At 46.9% G+C, this 20,571-nt stretch overlaps 1 protein-coding gene across 2 annotated transcripts in view; it reads right to left on the bottom strand.

Annotated features, from left to right (window-relative positions):
• The window catches only part of LOC144479918 (proprotein convertase subtilisin/kexin type 7-like), a 306,250-nt gene that overhangs the window by 185,297 nt on the left and 100,382 nt on the right, over window positions 1-20,571 (bottom strand). For both annotated transcript variants that reach the window (XM_078198967.1, XM_078198969.1), the window contains exon 8: window positions 11,633-11,733. In XM_078198967.1, the coding sequence (XP_078055093.1) occupies window positions 11,633-11,733 (101 nt within the window). The remainder of the gene's footprint in view (window positions 1-11,632; window positions 11,734-20,571) is intronic.

The following is a 20,571-nucleotide window of genomic DNA, read 5'->3' as shown; positions in this document are numbered from 1 at the left end:
AGGAGGTCCTTCCAAATGCGCTCCATTCTATCCGCTCCCTCCTGTATACGGCAACCAATGCTACTCCCCACGAGAGGATGTTCTCATTCCCTCGGAAGTCGTCCTCGGGGATCTCATTGCCAGCCTGGTTGACGTACCCAGGACCCGTCCTTCTGCGGCGACATGTGAGGGCTCGCAGGTCCGACCCCTTGGTCGAACCGGTCCAACTCCTCCACGCCAACCCTCAGTATGCCTATGTGGCATATCCTGACGGGCGAGAGGACACTGTCTCCATTAGAGACCTGGCGCCCGCAGGGGACGTAGCAACTCCTGTCGCTCCTATTCCCCCAGTCACGAATCCACTACTCCTCATTGCTTCCCCAGACGTGGCGCGGTCAGCACCGGGACCAGTGCATAACAGTTCTACTCCCATGTACAGCTTGCCTGAGACTCGGAGATCGGCGCCACCACCGAAGGTTCCAGGATCCCCTGCACCATCGCCTCACCAGGGCCAACCGGCCCGGGAGTCCTTGAGGGGACAGCCGGACGTTGTTTTGGAGAGAACGCCACCGCAAGCACCTGCTCCGGTTTCGCAACCGGTGTTGAGGAGATCACAGCGTCGGTGCGGTCCTCCAAACCGTCTGGACTTGTGAATTCTGTATATATGACCTGTTTTTTCTTGCACCCCGCCGCCTTTTGTTTTAAAGGAGGGGTGAATGTGGTGAACCATCGTTGGTTACCACTGGGGGTTGTTATTATGTTACTGTTGGGCTAGGGTGTTGTTACTGTGGGGGTTGTACAATGTTGTTGGGTTAGGGTGTTTACCTGTTATAAGTGTTATCATGGCACATCCCAGTGGGGCCCCGCCTCCGGTGGCGAGGTATAAGACCCTCTGCTCCGGCAGGACCCCTTCAGTCTGAACTGGTGTATTCGTGTTAGTAGTTCCATTGTTACACAATAAAAGCCTTCAATATCGAAGCCTTGGTTCCACGTGCTTAATTGTCGCGCATCAAAGAGCGAGAGAGAGAAAGAGAAAGAGCAAGAGAGAGAGAGAGAGAAAGAGAGAGAGAGAGAGAGAGAGAAAGAGAGAGAGAGAGAGAGGAAGAGCGAGAGTGCGAGAACGAGCAAGAGAGCGAGAACGAGCGCAAGTGAGCGAGAGAAAGAGAAAGAAAGAATGAGAGAGACAGAGAATGAGAGAGACAGAGAATGAGAGAGACAGAGAATGAGAGAGACAGAGAATGAGAGAGACAGAGAATGAGAGAGACAGAGAATGAGAGAGACAGAGAATGAGAGAGACAGAGAATGAGAGAGACAGAGAATGAGAGAGACAGAGAATGAGAGAGACAGAGAATGAGAGAGACAGAGAATGAGAGAGACAGAGAATGAGAGAGACAGAGAATGAGAGAGACAGAGAATGAGAGAGACAGAGAATGAGAGAGACAGAGAATGAGAGAGACAGAGAATGAGAGAGACAGAGAATGAGAGAGACAGAGAATGAGAGAGACAGAGAATGAGAGAGACAGAGAATGAGAGAGACAGAGAATGAGAGAGACAGAGAATGAGAGAGACAGAGAATGAGAGAGACAGAGAATGAGAGAGACAGAGAATGAGAGAGACAGAGAATGAGAGAGACAGAGAATGAGAGAGACAGAGAATGAGAGAGACAGAGAATGAGAGAGACAGAGAATGAGAGAGACAGAGAATGAGAGAGACAGAGAATGAGAGAGACAGAGAATGAGAGAGACAGAGAATGAGAGAGACAGAGAATGAGAGAGACAGAGAATGAGAGAGACAGAGAATGAGAGAGACAGAGGCTACGAGAAAGAAAGAAAGGAGACAGAAGCAGAGAGAGTGACAGATCACCAAATGCAATTGGGTGCTGTAGAAACCTTCTTTGCAAAGCATCCAAAGTTATGAGACTGAATTACTGAAAATAACAATATCAAGTCAGCATCACGTCAAGGGTTCCGGTATTAAAAACATTGACAATTCGAGGCATCAGGGTGGTGATTGCCTTGATTGGACCATCACTAACAGAGTGACATTAGCCTTGTAAACGGGACACGGTACAAAGCAAACAGTCTCCTGTGGCTACGTGCTATTATTTGAATGAAAAGGTTTAATGAAAAACATATTTCATTCCACTCAGGGGTTAGTGCAGAGGTTGGCACCGGCACGTAACCAGGACTGAAAATACTCCGGCAAATTCCCATGTGAAAGCCAACAAAATAAATACATCCAATTCCACCATTTACTGCAGCTTCCAAATGGGGTCAAACATCCACTCTGCCCTGAATCTAAAAATCAAATCATCAAACTGACCGGGGCATTGTGGAGCAAATCCTCTCCATGGAGTTAGAAAGCGCATTCCACGCTGAGAGAGCGACATTATAGACGGAAGCTGCAGTCCATTGAACTTTACCTTCAGCACTCCAGAACTCAATCAACTCCTCAATTTCTTGGAGGGGTCACTTGATGGGAAGCAGATCCCTTCTGTGTTGGTCTAGACTCTAGAGGTAAAGTCGGGAGACTCGACAAGGAGGAATGTAGGGTTACATGTAGGATTTTACTGGGCGGCACGGTGATTAGCACTGCTGCCTCACAGCGCCAGGGAGCCGGGTTCAATTCCGGCCTCGGGTCACTGTCTGTGTGGAGTTTGCACATTCTCCCCGTGTCTGCGTGGGTTTCCTCCGGGTGCCCCAGTTTCCTCCCACAAAGATGTGCGGGTTAGGTGGATTGGCCATGCTAAATTGCCCCTTTGTGTCAGGGGGATTAGCAGGGTAAATATGTGGGATAATGGGGATAGGGCCTGGGTGGGATTGTTGCTGGTCAGACTCGATGGGCCTCTATCTGCACTGTAGGGATTCTATGATTCTACTCTATGATTATCTTTCTGTTGTATGGCTGGAGTGACACTGCAAAGGTGGCTCTGCAGGTTTTTAGAGAGCACACATACAGGTAGCACATTCAGCCTCTCTTCAATCCTCTCCACTCTTTACCTGGTTCCATTTGTTAGCATCTATAAGCATTTATCCTTCCTGCGCAAGCCTAGGCTTTGAATATCGATCAGCTATTTGAACGTGAATAGACAGGTGAATGGTTTATTGTAAAATCGTCATGGTGGACGTGTCAAATTAGAATCCCTACAGTGCAGAAGGAGGCCAAGCGGCCCATCGAGCCTGTACCAGCAACAATCCCCACCCAGGCCCTATCCCTTTAATCCCACGTATTTACCCTCGCTAGTCCCCCTGACACCAAGGGGCAATTTGCCATGGTCAATCCACCTAACCTGCACACCTTTGCACTGTGGGAGGAAACCGGAGCACCCGGAGGAAACCTACGCAGACACGGGGAGAACGTGCAAACTCCACACAGACAGTGACCCGAGGCCGGAATTGAACCCGGGTCCCTGGCACTGTGGGGCAGCAGTGCTAACCACTGTGCCACCGTGTGGCGATTGTGATGACGATATGACAATAGACCAAAAAGAAATGTAATCCGTAATGTGTTTATAACAATTAAAATATAAAATAATAAAGAATCGCACGATTATGAACATTTCCGTATACAAATAATGACAATTTGTTCCTTAATTTACAGAATATTTACTGCACTCAGTTTTATATTGTGTGTTATCAGGTTGGGCTTATGGTGCCAAAAGAGAAAATGCTGGAAAATCTCAGCAGGTCTGGCAGCATCTGTAAGGAGAGAAAAGAGCTGACGTTTCGACTCCAGATGACCCTTTGTCAAAGCTAAAAGGCATAGAAAGTGGGAGATATTTATACAGTAAGAAGTTTAACAACACCAGGTTAAAGTCCAACAGGTTTATTTGGTAGCAAAAGCCACACAAGCTTTCGGAGCCCCAAGCCCCTTCTTCAGGTGGGGCTCTGAAAGCTTCTGTGGCTTTTGCTACCAAATAAACCTGTTGGACTTTAACCTGGTGTTGTTAAACTTGTTACTGTGTTTACGCCAGTCCAACGCCGGCATCTCCACATCAGATATTTATACAGCAGGGGGAGGGAATGAAAGATGAGTCACAGCCTCAAAAACAAGGGGAAATGCTGCTAATGGCAGTCCACAGAGAGAATAGAATGTGTGAATGGTCAAACGGCAGAGAAGCTGAAATCAGAGGGTAAACTGTGACAGATGAAGATGTGGGGGGAATGGGTGGGAGAGAGGGAAAATGGAGGAAAAGGGGGGAAAGGGGAAGCAAAAGGGTGAGGAAAGAGGGGATAAAATAGGGGGAAAGAGTGGGGGGGGGAAGAATAATAAAAAAGACAATAAAGAAATAAAAGGTGGAGAACAGTTATAAATTAAATAAAATGAAAACAAAGGGGTCGGGGTGGGGTCGAGTTAATCATCTGAAGTTGTTGAATTCGATGTTGAAACCGGAAGGCTGTAATGTGCTTATCTTATGAGCTTATGGTGAATGGCATAAGGAAAGGCACTGTAGGGAACTTTATCTGGTTCTCAACCACTAATGTACACCCAATGGTCACTGAGTAACACCGTAAGAAGTCTCACAACACCAGGTTAAAGTCCAACAGGTTTATTTGGTAGCAAATACCATAAGCTTTCGGAGCTTATGGTATTTGCTACCAAATAAACCTGTTGGACTTTAACCTGGTGTTGTGAGACTTCTTACTGTGCTTACCCCAGTCCAACGCCGGCATCTCCACATCACTGAGTAACAGTCAGGAGTGTGAAACACCTCTTTGTGTCAAAACTAGTCTGCCAAATAATTGTTGCACCTGAACTGCTGCCCACATCGAGGGCAGCCACCTTGACCCAGTCTAAGGTTAAAATCTGGAATCCGTAGGTCCACCTGGCTGCCTCCAGTGGACTCTGGGATTAACCCAGGTTTACGTTTTGAAAGACACAAAACATAATCCATCATCCCCCCCCCCCCCCCCCCTCCCCCCCCGAGGTCCCATATCTCTCGCCGGTGAGCAGAGGCTTGCGGTGCGGCCAAAAGAAAAATGAAGGCTCGTAGACTGGTTGTCAAACAAAGTTTTCAACATTCAAAAGGGCAGACCAGCCATGAAAATCACAGCTAATAAACTGGAAATCTGAAAAAAAAAACATGGTCTGACAGTTAAAAGCGGAATTTAGGGGTGGTCTGCCAATTGGAATTCTAATTTATATGGTGTTAAGTGAAAAATACCCCACACAATCCAGACACTGCCCTTTCCAAAGGCGCTTGGAACGGGTTTGTGATCTGGATTTCCATCTCATTTAACCGGCAGTTAATTAAAGTCCCGGTTGACTGCAATTTACCGGTTCTACGAGATGGACACCCGTGTGACAGTAAACAGACAGCGGCGCAAAAAACCTTGAAGTAAATCTTTGAAAGGCACTCAGCCAAAGGCTCCAGGAACCTTTACCTAATTAGGTTTTCCTTAGCTTGAACTTTATAGGACATTATGAAGTCCTAAAGGAATGAGACAGGGGGAGAAAAAAAAAGGTGCGAGATGGAGTATGCTAATGCTTTACAGTTTACACATGAGTAAACCGACGGCAGAATCCTTTTGCTGAAATAAGGCCAAGGTCTGGGCCATGTAACAGTGAAACAAGTTTTGTTTTTCCTTCAGTTTAACCTAGCTCCAAACCGTTAGCCCGGCCGGTTGGTGCCCTTCTTAATTCAACTCAGAAGATGGTAGGTTCAAACCTCATTTCGGAACGACAGCTCAATCCAGGTTGACACTTCAGTGCCTCACTGAGGGACTGCTACGTTGTCGGAAGTGCCATTGTTCAGGAAGAATGTTAACTCGAACAGTCCAATACAATATTAACAATGTTCGTTGATTGGTATCCAGGCCGTTACTGTTCTGTGGCATTGTTTCATTCCCCATGTGAAGGACAAATTCCTAAAACTTTGGGCGACACGGTGACACAGTGGTTAGCACTGCTGCCTCACAGCGACAGGGTCCCGGGTTCAATTCTGGCCTCGGATCACTGACAGTGTGGAGTGAGCATGTTCTCCCCGTGTCTGCGTGGGTTTCCACGGGGTGCTCCGGTTTTCTCCCACAGTCCAAAGATGTGCGGGTTAGGTTGATTGGCCGTGCTCAATTGCCCCTTAGTGTCAGGGGGACTAGCAGGGTAAATGCGTGGGGTTACGGGGATAGGGCCTGGGTGGGATTGTCGGTACAGACTCGATGGACCGAATGGCCTCCTTCTGTACTGTAGGGATTATACGATTCAGAACTGTGAATCTGTACTTGGTTAAAGAGAGGCGCAGAAAAAAATGGCCAAGTTGGCTATGTAACTCTCCCATCCCCCTTTCAGGGTAAACATCCTTTCTTCACTTGGCACCTCCCCCACGATGGGCACAGCTGAAATCTAAACAACAAAGCTACACTCAAACCTGTCACCTAACTTCATAGCAGACACACTCAAGAAGCTTGACACCATCCAGGAGAGAGCAGCCCACTTGATTGGCACCATATTCACCACAGCTCACCACCACCTTCTCAAGGGCAACTAGGGATGGGCAATAAATGCTGGCCTAGCCAGCGATGCCCATGACCCATGAATGAATAAAACAGAAATATTGAATCTCAGTGTGGTCACATCATTATCCTGTCGCTTTTCTATTCTACAAATAAATCCCCTGTCCCCCAGCCACAAAGTCACACATCTGTAATGCATAGAGGGGTTGATGGTATGATGATACGGGCGGCACAGTGGCACAGTGGTTAGCATCGCTTCCTCACAGCGCCCAGGGGCCCGGGTTCGATTCCCGGCTTGGGACACTATCTGCGTGGAGTTTGCACATTCGCCCCCATGTCCGCGTGGGTTTCTTCCAGGTGCTCTGGATTCCTCCCACACTCCAAGGATGCGCAAGTTAGATGGATTGGCCATGCTCAATTGCCCCTTAGTGTCAGTAAGATTAGCAGGGTAAATACATAGGGTTACAGGAATAGGGCATGGGCAGGATTGATGTCGGTGTAGGCTCGATGGGCTGAATGGCCTCCTCCTGCACTATAGGGATTCTATGATGATAGAGGTACTCTGCAGCCATAGCCACGCATGTTATTTTAAACAGGAGAATACTGCTCAGCAGTGCTAATCAGTTCATCCATAAACCTATTCATTTTCTATATTAAACTCTGTTAGAGTCCCAACTCCAATATCTCCACATCTCTCCTTAAAATGCCAACTGTGGTCATGGCTCAAGGGCACCCTCCAGTAACCCGCCCATAAGAACGCATTCCTCAAGGGTAATCCTAGAAGACGCATTAAGACTATCTGGCTGTATGGGGCATCACAGCTGAGCCCAATCCCCGCGTTTCGCTGTACACCCACACAAGTACACTTTGTAGCAAGGCCCCAGGACTTGATGACCACGGAAAGGGCATTCATAACGTGGCCAAACAGGTTGCTTCCCAGCCTGTTAATCCTTCCAACGCACGCAGGTGATAAGAGCGGCTGAGATCCCTGGACGGAAAAAATGTTGGAGCTTCTACCACTACTATCTCCAGGCTCTAACAAGCATGTCTAAGTGTACATTGCCACAACTTGGACTCCTTTAGATAGTGAGATAGTTGGCACCAGTCTGATACCCAGCCGCGAGGGGTTCAATCTCCTGGGGTGGATTGGAGATGTTCCTCCTTGCCCCTGCTCATAGGTAATCATAAAAACCATAGAAACCCTACAGTGCAGGAGGCGGCCATTTGGCCCATCAAGTCTGCACCAACAACAATCCCACCCCAGGCACTATCCCAACAACCCCACACATTTACCCCACTAATCCCTCTAACCTACACATTCCGGGACACTAACGGGCAATTTAGCATGGCCAATCAACCTAACCCGCACATCCTTAGACAGTGGGAGGAAACCGGAGCACCCAGAGGAAACCCATGCAGACACGAGGAGAATGTGTAAACTCCACACAGGCAGTGACCCAAGTCTGGAATTGAACACAGGTTCCTGGAGCTGTGAAGCAGCCGTACTAACCACTGTGCCACCCCATAGAACACCTACAGTGCAGAAGGAGGCCATTCAGCCCATTCAGTCTGCACTGACTCTCCGACAGAGCATCTTTCCAAGATCCTATCCCCATAACCACACATAACCCCGTTAATCCCTCTAATTTACACATCTTTAGACACTAAAGGGCAATTTAGCATGGCAAATCCTACACATCTTTGGACTGTGGGATGAAACCGGAGCACCCAGAGGAAACCCACGCAGACACGGGGAGAATGTGCATACTCCACACAGTCACCCGAGGCTGGAATTGAACCCGGGACCCTGGCACTGTGAGGCAGCAGTGCTCACCACTGTGCCACCCATGGTAGAGGCTGTGATGCTGTGGGTCAGAGCTGCCTTCAGGCAGAGGACGCAAGACTATGAAGAATTTCGAAGGAGGAAACCTTAAATGAACAGGAACCAGAAGAGAGTCTTTGATTGATTGATGAACAGAGTTAAATGAGCAGACGGAGGTGTGGGAGTGGAGAGGGAGAGGAGACAGTGAAGAGGAAAGAGGAGATGAAATGTCCTGCACGGCCGTGGAAAAGATCCAGGCTTTAAAAATAAAATGCAGCCAAGGGCTACGTTTGAACCAACAGGCAAACCTTTTATAGTTTCAACAGTTGGGATCTTAAGAATTTCTCTCATTGCTGAACCTCATTGATAAATGGGCAAGATTTTTCCTCTGCTCCTTGACCCACAGATTAGACAGACTGGCAATTTATGGAGTGGAATATTTACATTGGACAGTAACTAAAATCCGGTAATGTTTAGAAATACTCACGCTTTTCAAACACATTGTTCTCTTTAATGAGAAAACATATTTAGTCCTGGCTGTTCAACACCAAAGATTAACATTAAATATACCTTGAGTTTCTTTAAGAAATGTTTCACTCTGTCACTTGATGAAGACTAATAATTTGAACCATGTCAGGCAGTAATATCTTGTTCAGTCTATTCTCGACTACGGGTTATAGAGAACAACTATCCAAATTAAATGATATCGCATTTCATTCCTTGCAACAAATTTTGCTTCAATATTCTTGAATATGCTTGAATATTCAATACTCCCCACTGTTGCTGTTAATTTAATATCAACATGACAAACAGCCTATTTTTCTTTGGACTTCTCCTCAGATGTCGGGGTAGATTTAGGCCATTCAGCCCATCGAATCTGCTCTGCCATTCGATCATGGCTGATATGCTCCTCATCCCCATTTTCCTGCCTTCACCCCATAACCCTTCAACCCATTACCAATTAAAAATCTGTCTAACTCCTCCTTAAATTTACTCACTGTCCCAGCATCCACCGCACTTTGGGGCAGCGAATTCCACAGATTCACAACCCTTTGGGAGAAGTAGTTTCTCCTCAACTCTGTTTTAAATTTGCTACCCCTTATCCTAAGACTATGACCTCTCGTCCCAGAATGCCCCACAAGAGGAAGCATCCGCTCCACGTCTACTTTATCCATACCTTTTATCATCTTGAATACCTCAATTTGATCTCCCCTCATTCTTCCAGAGAGTATCGGCCTAAACTGTTCAACCTCTCTTCATACGACAAACCCCTCATCTCTGGAATCAATCCAGTGAACCTCCTCTGAACTGCCTCCAATGCCACTACATCTTTCCCCAAATACGGGGACCAAAACTGTGCACAACACTCCAGGTGCGGCTTCACCAATGTCCTTTTTCTCCCAGGGCCCTCTGTGGCAATTGGCCACACCAGCTGCTTCCCGCCTCGTTGCATTGTCTGGTCCGCTTCAGAACGGTCATCCACTTTACTTCCACTTCCACTTGTCCCAGCAGCTGTGGGAAATCTCTATTCATTTCACACACACCCTGCTCTCACCCCTGCCGGAACCACAGTAGGGTTCCCCTGGCCCTGTGACCTGCCAACCCATTGACTTCCGGATTCCGCAGATAATCCTCCACAAACTCCACCACCTCTTTCATGATGCCTCCACCAAATACACCTTTCCATCCCCTCCTCATCAGCATTCTGAATGGGACTATTCCCTCTGCAGTATTCTGGCCCAATGTCTCAGTCACTCCCACTAACCCCTCACCTTCCTAAAACATCCTTCTATGCATCACCTCTTCTTTTACCTCCTACCTCATCAGCCAAGGTCCCAGCACTCCTTCCAGGTTAAACAGTGATTTACTTGCACTTTTTGTCAATTTACTATACGGTATTCACTGCCCAGAATCGCATATAACAGAATCAAGGAATTGTTATATCGCAGGAGGCTATTCAGTCCATTGTGTCTGCACCAGCTCACCAAATGAGCATCATGATTTAGTGCCATGCGCTGCCTTTTCCCCATTCCCCTGTAATTGTTTCTATTCAAATAATCATCTGGTGCCCCCTTGAATGGCTCGGTTGAACTTATCTCCACCTCATTCCAGACAGTGCCTCCCAGACCCCAACCAAATAATCATCTAATTCCCACTTGAATGGCTCGACTGAACCTGCCTCCACTACTCTTCCAGGCAGCGCATTCCAAACCAGAACCACTCGCTGGGTGAAAATGTTTTTTCTCACATTACATTTGCTTCTCGTGCAAATCACTTTAAATCTGTGCCCTCTCGTTCTTGATCCTTTAACAAGTGGGACCAGTTTCTCCCCATCTACTCTGTCCAGTCCACTTATGGTTTTGAATATCTCTATCAAAACTCGTCTTGGCCTCCTTCTCTCCAAGGAGAACAGTCCCACCCTCTCCAATCTATCTCATCATTGAAGCTTTTCACTCCTGGAACTATTCTTGTAAACCTCTTCTGCACTCCCTCCAATGCATCTACATCCTTCCTGTAGTGTGGCATCCAGAACTGCACACAATACTCCAGCTGTCTTGTGTAAGTTCAGCAAACCCTCCTTGCTCTTGTACTCTATGCCCCTATTAATAAACCCCAAAATGCTATCTGCTTTATTAACTGCTCTCTCCACCTGGCCTGCGACCTTCAATGATCTCTGCACATTTACACCCAGCTCCCTCTGCTCCTGCACCCCTTTAAGAATTTTACCCCTTATTTTATATTATCTTTCCATTTTTAGATTGGTTTCACAGGTCGGCGCAACATCGAGGGCCGAAGGGCCTGTGCTGCGCTGTAATGTTCTAGGTTCTATGTTCTCTCTCTCTCTATTGTCACATCAAGATTAATAAATCACACCACATTAATAAAAATCAGGAAAAGCAAGGGTCCCATTACAACCCCTGGGGAACACCACTACAAACCTTCCTCCAGCCCAGAAAATATCCACTGCCCATTACTCTCTGCTTCCTATTATTCAGACAATTTTGTGTCCATGATGTGGTCTGTACAATGCTACCATATTACTCCCCAAATCCTCGAGTCCATATCGCGCTTATTAGCCTGTGGCACCTTATCAAATGCCTTTTGGAAATGCAAATATATCACATCTACTGATGAACCTTCATCAAGACCAAAGCCACACCGCAATGCTGGAAACTTGTAAAACACTCACAATTATTCTTTCTTATGTGAAAAAATCTTATTCGTAATGACACTGACTGCTCATCCATGAATGATTTTAACTGGAACATTACCCCGCACCGCCCCCCCCCCCCCCCCCACCCCCCACCCCCCCCCCCCCCCCCCCACCCCGCCCCGATCTCAGCTTTAAATAAATACCAAGCACATCAATGTGCAAACTTACAATGCTTCTCATCATTTTGTCGCCACTGCTGAAGGTGACTGCTAACATGGAGGCACATTCCTCTGCGTAGAACGGCATGCGTCCTTCTTCATCTACTGCTCCTGGGTAGAGACAGAACAAAGGGAGACACTATTAAAGCCACAAAGCAGTGTTCGGGATTCTCTGAAGGTTAACATGCAGGTTCAGTTGGCAGTTAGGAAGGCAAATTCAATGTTAGCATTCATTTCTAGAGGGCTAGAATATGAGAGCAGGGATGTACTGCTGAGGCTGTATACGGCTCTGGTCAGCCCCCATATGGAAGATTGCAAGCAGTTTTGGGCCCCGTACCTAAGGAAGGATGTGCCGGCCTTGGAGGGGGTCCAGAGGAGGTTCACAAGAATGATCCCAGGAATGAAGGGTTTGTCATACGAGGAGTAGTTGAGGAGTCTGGGTCTATACTCGGTGGAGTTTAGAAGGATGAGGGGGGAATCTAATTGAAACATACAGAATATGGAGAGGCCTAGATAGAGTGGACGTGGAAAGGATGTTTCCACTAGTGGGAGACACTGGAACTCGAGGGCACAACCTCAGAGTGAAGGGACGCTCCTTTAAAACTGAGATGAGGAGGAATTATGCAGCCAGAGAGTGGTGAATCTGTGGAACTCTTTGCCGCAGAAGGCTGTGGAGGCCGGGTCATTGAGCGTCTTTAAGACAGGGGCAGATAGCTTCTTGACCAATACGGGGAGAAAGCAGGAGAATGGGAATGAGAATCATATCAGCCATGACAGAATGGCGGAGCAGATTCGATGGGCCGAATGGCCTAGGTCTGCTCCTATATCTTATGGTCTAGCTATGCGGCAAGAAATATACCAGTTCAACAACAGGAATGAAATTCCAACACATCATATTCTAGAAAATGCTATTTTCTAGAGAAAATAATAAAAGGGAGAGAGAGAGGAAAGGAAGAGAGAGAGGGAAGGAAGGAAGAGAGAGCGATAGAGAGAGAGGGAAGGCAGAGAGCGCGCGAGAGAGTGAGCAAAGAGAGCAGAGAGAGAGAGAGCGAGTGAGAGAGGGAAGTCAGAGAGAGACAGAGAAAGAAGGAAAGATAGGCTTACATTTTGTGCGGGATTCCACAGTTGCTCTGATGCAAGTTCCCACTTGAATCATGAGCCTCCCTTGCCCTTTCAGATGCTGTGCACCTGTAACATATCCTGTTCTTAATTTCACATTTCCAGCATCTATATTCTCGTTTTCCCACTTTTGGTCTGAAAGTCCCCCCACTGAGCTGAAGGACTCACTTCTCTAACCATTAAAACTGAACAATAAGCTGAAGGAGGACGTGGACAGGTCACCCTTCACACAAATCACTTATCCTCACTTCATCTACATCTCAGCTGGCAGCAAGTTTGTCAATTCACAATTGCCACAAAAGGGTTGGACGTCTCAGTGAATTACTTCAGGGCGCTTTGGCTCGAGATTTATGATGTAAAAAGTTAAAAATAACCATTCCCTTTGCTATGGCTTACTCCCAGTGGATACTTCACCATGTTTAAATATTTATTTGTAAGTTCAAGGAAAATGTCAAGAAGTGCAACAGATTTATGGACAGTTAGACAAGCACATTTAATAAAAGATTGATCTCAACCTTAGAATACTGGCTTGAAGAATAATAAAAATGTCATCCACCTTAAAAGAAGATGGGGTGGCACAACGGTTAGCACTGCTGCCTCACAGCGCCAGGGACCCGGGTTCGATTCCCGGCTTGGGTCACTCTCTGTGCGGAGTCTGCATGTTCGCCCGTGTCTGCGTGGGTTTCCTCCAGGTGCTCCGGTTTCCTCCCACAGTCCAAAAGACGTGCTGGTTAGGAGCATTGGCCGTGCTAAGTTCTCCCTCAGTGTACCTTAACAGGTGCCAGAGTGTGGCGACTACAGGATTTTCACAGTAACTTCATTGCAGTGTTAATGTAAGCCTACTTGTGACACTAATAAATAAACTTAAAAAGATAAACTAAAAGGGAACTATAAAAGGGACTATAGGTTGTCATTTTCACAAGACATTTCAGGAAGGGTTTAAGTACATATACATGTAAAGATCACTAGTAAACAATTCTACATTCTTACATGCAGGTGTAAAGATATTAAACGATTCTATATGTACTCTCTTTGTTCAGGTAATCTTTAAAGCTTAATTAGTCAAAAACTAGCAATTTGTATGAAAAAGAATAGAAATCATAGAAATCATAGAAACCCTACAGTGCAGAAGGAGGCCATTCGGCCCATCGAGTCTGCACCGACCACAATCCCACCCAGGCCCTACCCCCACATATTTACCCGCTAATCCCTCTAACCTACACATCCCAGGACGCTAAGGGGCAATTTTTTTTTTCACCTGGCCAATCAACCTAACCCGCACATCTTTGGACTGTGGGAGGAAACCGGAGCACCCGGAGGAAACCCCTGCAGACACGAGGAGAATGTGCAAACTCCACACAGACAGTGACCCGAGCCGGGAATCAAACCCGGGACCCTGGAGCTGTGAAGCAGCAGTGCTAACCACTGTGCTACCGTGACAGTTATATAGTGGCACCATTTTAAAGAGATAGGGTTAGGGTTATTCGCTGAATTGCAGGGGGTCAGGTAGCTCAGTCGGTCGGACGGATGGTTTGTGATATAGAGCAACGCCAACAACACGGGTTCAACTCCCGTACCGACTGAGGCTATTCATGAAGGCCCCGCTTTCTCAACCTTGACCCTCACCTGAGGTGTGGTGACCCTCAGGTTAAATCACCACCAGTCAGCTCTCTCTTCCAAAGGGGAGAGCAGCCTATGGTCATCTGGGACTATGGTGACTTAACCTTTGGAGGTCAGTTTAGCTCAGTGGGCTGGACAGTTGGTCCGTGATGCAGAGCGATGCCAACAGCGTGGGTTCAATTCCCGACTGAGGTTATTCATGAAGGCCCTACCTTTGCAACCTTGACCCTGGCCTGAGGTGTGGTGACCCTCGGGTTAAATCACCACCAGTCTATGGTCATTTGGGACCAAGGCGACTTCATCTTTTTTATTTAACAATGCATTCGTTTTATTAAACTCAGATTACAAAAGCTCTCAAACTGGAGTTAAGATAGTCATTGTACATCTTTTTCACACAGAGTTGGTGCGTATATGGAATGAGCTGCTAGAGGAGGTGGTAGAGGCGGGTACAATCACAACCTTTACAAGTCTTTTGGACAGGTATTCGGATGGGAAAGGAGGGATATGGGCCAAATGCAGGCAAATGGGATTGGTTCAGTTTAGGAAATCTGGTTGGTATGGACGAGTTGGGCCGAAGGGCCTGTTTCTGTGCTGTATGTTTCTCTGACTCCATGATATCTAGGGGGTTGGGTTGGAAGTTTGGGGAGAAAGGCTAAAGGCGATTGCTGATTGTATTGAATAAACTTTGTTTGAACGTGAATGGTCTCAATCTCGCCAGCTGAGTCAAGGGGATAAACAAGAAAAGTACAGCATGGCACTGGGATGTGGCGCTGATTGGAGGGGATACAGGAGTCTGCCAAGTTCACCCTGGTGTGAAACAGCAACTGCACGGACAATCAGGAGATGACTTTCTAAAGCTCGGGTGGTGATTCTGGAACAGCTGCACTGGCGATGGCCAAAGCCACATCTAACCTGGGCAGGTTTGGTGACGTAGGGGGAGAAATACAGTTTCAATTGTAAAACAGGACTTCCCAAAAGGGAGGGATAGGTGGCTATGAAATGGCTGAACCTGGTTCATCAAATAGCCAGTGGCTGGGCACCATCTTAAAAGAAACTGTTACAAGAGGCACGGTTGGGCAGCACGGTGGCACAGTGGTTACAGCGCCAGGGTCCCGGGTTCAATTCTGGCCTCAGGTCACTGTCTGCGTGGACTTTGCACTTTCTCCCCGTGTCTGCGTGGGTTTCCTCCGGGTGCTCCGGTTTCCTCCCACAGTCCAAAGATGTGGGGGTTAGGTTGATTGGCCGTGCTAAATTACCCCTTAGTGTCAGGGGGATTAGCAGGGTAAACGCATGGGCTTATGGGGATAGGGCCTGGATGCGGTTAGTGCAGCCTCGATGGGCCAAATGGCCTCCTTCTGCACTGTCGGATTCTATGATTCCAACTAAAATTCCTTATGATGGCTTATAGAACTTATTAATAAGGGTAGCGTGTGAATATTTTGTTTTAAAAAAGGTTTAAGATCCATAGGTTTGTTAAAAAGAGCACTCATTTTGGGTGGTTGAATGTCAGCAGTGAGTTATGGACTTGTAGCGAATTAACAGCCTGCTCGTCATCACGTGAGGTTTTTTTTGTTTTCCAGTGACTTGCAATAAACTGCCAAGATCTCGAATTTCAAACCATGCAAACTCAACAGTGAGATTAACAATCCAATCTCCAAAATGAACTATTGGTCGGTGAGGCTCAGTTCAGAGGAACTGGGTACAGTGAAAGTACAGCTGGCATGGACCAATCTCACCCACATTGTGGACTCACTACTCAGAAAGACACAGTGTGTGCAATGGAACAAACTGGTGGCACCTCCACACCTCTCGGACCATGTTGAGGTGATGCACTGACTCACCAACATGGCTGACCACTCAGTGAAGGAAAAGAGGGCATTTATTCCTGGCCAGAGGGTGAAATGGTTGGTCACGGTGCAGCAACTCATCCTAGTCACTGCGTTACCATCACTGTCGGGACTGGTAACTTATGAGAGATGTAAATTTCACAGCGACCAGCGAAAATGGTCCAGGGGCGGCACGGTGGCACAGTGGTTAGCACTGCTGCCTCACAGTGCCAGGCACCCGGGTTCAATTCTGGCCTCAGGTCACTGTCTGTGTGGAGTTTGCATGTTCTCCCCGTGTCTGCGTGGGTTTCTTCTGGTGCTCAGGTTTCTTCCCACAGTCCGGGTTAGATGGATTGGCCGTGCTAAATTGACCCTAGTGTCAGGGGGATTAGTTGGGTAAATATGTGGGGGTTACGGGAATAGGGCTTGGGTGGGATTGTGGTCGGTGTAGATTCGATAGGCCGAATGGCCTCCTTCTGCACTGTAGGGATTCTAAACCAATCACACAAGATCTCATGTTTTAAGACTTTTACTGGGACAAGCAAACTAAAATCAACATTGAAGGAACAATGCTTATCAGGTAACTGAGACACAAAACAACATTAACTTCTTAACATAACTGAAAACCCCACACCACATTTATACATTATGTTGCACTCTCAGAAGAAATGTAGCCTTGTGCTTAGAGTCCCAAGTTCCCCAACTTTAACAGGATCTCTTCTCCTTGGCCCACCAGCGTGAATCTTCCAGGGTCCTTTTAAACAAAATTCCCTTCACACAAACTTCTCTGCATAATCAAATGCACTTCAACTAGCCTGCCACCCTCCTGGTCTTTAAATCTCCGTAAGAGTTTTAACAACACCAGGCTAAAGTCCAACAGGTTTATTTGGTAGCAAATACCATTAGCTTTCGGAGCGCTGCTCCTTCATCAGATGGAGTGGAAATGTGCTCTCAAACAGGGCACAGAGACACAAAAATCAAGTTACAGAATACTGATTAGAATGCGAATCCCTACAGCCAACCAGATCTTAAAGATACAGACAATGTGGGTGGAGGGAGCATTAAGCACAGGTTAAAGAGATGTGTATTGTCTCCAGACAGGACAGCCTGCAAGTCCAGGAGGCAAGCTGTGGGGGTTACTGATAATGTGACATAAATCCAACATCCCGGTTTAGGCCGTCCTCATGTGTGCGGAACTTGGCTATCAGTTTCTGCTCAGCGACTCTGTGCTGTCGTGTGTCGTGAAGGCCGCCTTGGAGAACGCTTACCTGAAGATCAGAGGCTGAATGCCCGTGACCGCTGAAGTGCTCCCCCACAGGAAGAGAACAGTCTTGCCTGGTGATTGTCGAGCGGTGTTCATTCATCCGTTGTTGTAGCGTCTGCATGGTTTCCCCAATGTACCATGCCTCGGGACACCCTTTCCTGCAGCGTATCAGGTAGATAACGTTGGCCGAGTTGCAAGAGTAGGTACCGTGTACCTGGTAGATGGTGTTCTCACGTGAGATGATGGCATCCGTGTCGATGATCCGGCACGTCTTGCAGAGGTTGCTGTGGCAGGGTTAAATCTCCACCAGCTGTGTTTCTTCGAACCGGGAATCCATTCTCACCAGCATCCTGCTTGGTGGTTAACCCAAAACCATCCTTTCTTATGCCAGGCAAAGCAGCATGTGCTGTGGGTTTCTTCCCAGATATCTCTGTCTGACTGACTCAAGAGTCCTGGCCCAGCAAGACCAGTTGCCTTCTCCTTGGTGTCAAAACCTGCATTCACTTTCAATAGGTTTTGACCTGGGCCCCTATTTGCATAGCAAGCAAGCCATGAAGGCCTGTCAAAAATCTTACAGAGCAGCCCCTAAAATGCTTCATCAAAGTCACACATTAAAACTATATTTTCTGGCAACGATCCATACAGATTCTTATCCACAAAGTTCAGGAGCTAATACCCAAACCAAGAAATTACTTTAGTTTTAAATGGAAGTTCAATCCACGACCTCCCAGAGCAAATCCACGCTCATGTGGTCATCCAAAGTGAGACTCATAACCAACCGTTATACTGGACAACCTCTCGCACCTCTCTCACACTCCTCAAACACCTCATACACCAGCTCTACAGCAAACGCCGCCGCCTGGAAACCAAGATCGAATCCATATTCTCAACTTGCGCTCAGGATGCAGACCAGCTGCGAAACTCTGCCAAGCAGACGAGACAAAGGAACTACACCATCTACATGCACACCAAGAACAGGAAACTCGAGAAACTCGGCATCACCACCAGCAGCAACCAAGCCCCCCCAGTAGAAAACAGCACCACTGCAGGAAAGTCCATTGTCAACTTATCGGACTACACATTTCAGCCAGATGAAATCGAAGTTCTCAGCCGAGGGCTCAACTTTTGTCCCACTACCAAAATAGACCCCATCAGTCTCGCAGCGGACACAGAGGAATTCATCAGGTGAATGAGGCTGCGGGAGTTCTTCCACAAACCCCAAGAGGCCAACAGTGAACACAATGAGACAGCCAATGAACCGGAACAGCCGACAGAGAGATCCGCAGTGCAACCGAAGAGGAAAGAGTCGAATTGGACTCCTCCGGAAGGCCGCTGCCCTCGACTTGACATGTATGCCCAAGTCATCAGGAGGTGCGTCAACACCAAATTCATCAGCTGCACTCACAAGACAGCCCCGAACATCACCCAAGCACAACGCAACGCCATCCACGCTCTCAAATGGCATCTCCACATCCAGATAGATTTTGCAGGAGATCACATCGCCCTCTCCAAACTACTTCATTTCACCTTGAATTAAAGGGGACAGTTTCGAACATAACCTCTTATTAAGTCCAAAGTTCATGACAACTGGCAACTGAAGATTCCCCAAACCAACTAGAATTCCCAGTCATGAGAGGGGCTCAAACACTTCACTTGCTGCTATAAACAAACTCCAGTTGCCAACAGAAAATAGTCTCAACTCCGACTGAAAGATAAAGAAAATGAGGTAGGTTATTTACTTCAACTACGATTGGAGAAATGGAGGGGAACATTAGAAAGTTTAGGATGGTGAAGCAAAGGAGAAATCCAGTCAGCCTCTCAAGTCTCCTCTGCCACTGCTTTAGATCATGGCTGATCAAGACCTCAATTTAATCTACCTGTCTTTGCCCCTATCCCCAATACCCTACTAATTATCTATCTATCTCAACCGTGTCGATTTTAGTCAACTGAGCACTCACAGGTGGTGAGAGATTTGCATGACATTATGTCTGGAAAAAAAAAGTGCTTCCTGATTTCACACCCGCTTGTGCCATCTTGTTCTGGAATGTTCCAGCAGGGGAAATAACTTTTTATCCACCCACTTTATCGTTTGAAACACCTCGATTGGATCTCTCGACTTTCCAAAGTCAAGGGAATTAAGGGAATTCGTTTTTGCATCCTGTCTTCCTAATTTAATCCTCTAAGCTCTGCTGTGTGGAAAATCTACACTGAACCTCTCTCCTTGGCCTAATTAGAGCTCCTTAGAAGTGCAGTGACCAAACTGAATGCAAAATTCCAGGTGATGTCTTCAGGAAGGCTTGGAAATGTTGGCTCCTTACATAGTGGCCAAGATGGCACTGGTCTTTTTATACTTGCTATTTTTTTGGCCGTGTACGTAGTGTTATAATCGCGGCTGTGCTAATGCCGGACCAGTCAAATCTCAGTTCAAAATCTGTCTCGGTCAATTGTAATCTGCCTTCTTTGTGCCAAGGATACTTGGCTACTGAACATAAAAGCACAGGACTTCAGTGATAACTTTGACAATTTGAAGAACTAAAACGTTCATTGCAAGAAAAGATAAAACTTAAACACACAAGTTCAACGATAGGCAGAAAAATCTTACAAAGCAGCCCCTAAAATGCTTCATCAAAGTCACACATTAAAACTATATTTTCTGGCAACGATCCATACAGATTCTTATCCACAAAGTTCAGGAGCTAATACCCAAACCGAGAAATTACTTTAGTTTTAAACGGAAGTTCAATCCACGACCTCCCAGAGCAAATCCACGCTCGTGTGGTCATCCAAAGTGAGACTCATAACCAACCGTTATACTGGACAAATATCTGGCCCAAAACCTGAGTTACCTTTCTTCAATTACAAGACTTCCACAGGTTTATCAACACACTCCAAACGTACAGGAGAGGGTTTTCAGTGGGGCTTCTAACATAGAAACTAGAAGCAGAGGAGACCATTCGGCCCTTCGAGCCTGCTCCACCATTCATTTTGATCATGGCTGATCATCAAATTCAATATCCTGATCCCCTTTGCCCCTGACATAGCCCTTGCTTGATCTCTTTAGCCCCAAGAGCTATATCTAATTTCTTTTTGAAATCACACAATGTTCTGGCCTCAATTACA

The sequence above is a fragment of the Mustelus asterias genome, chromosome 27, assembly GCF_964213995.1.
Source record: "Mustelus asterias chromosome 27, sMusAst1.hap1.1, whole genome shotgun sequence".
NCBI classification, from domain to species: domain Eukaryota; kingdom Metazoa; phylum Chordata; class Chondrichthyes; order Carcharhiniformes; family Triakidae; genus Mustelus; species Mustelus asterias.
This window is presented reverse-complemented; position numbering and strand designations above follow the sequence as displayed.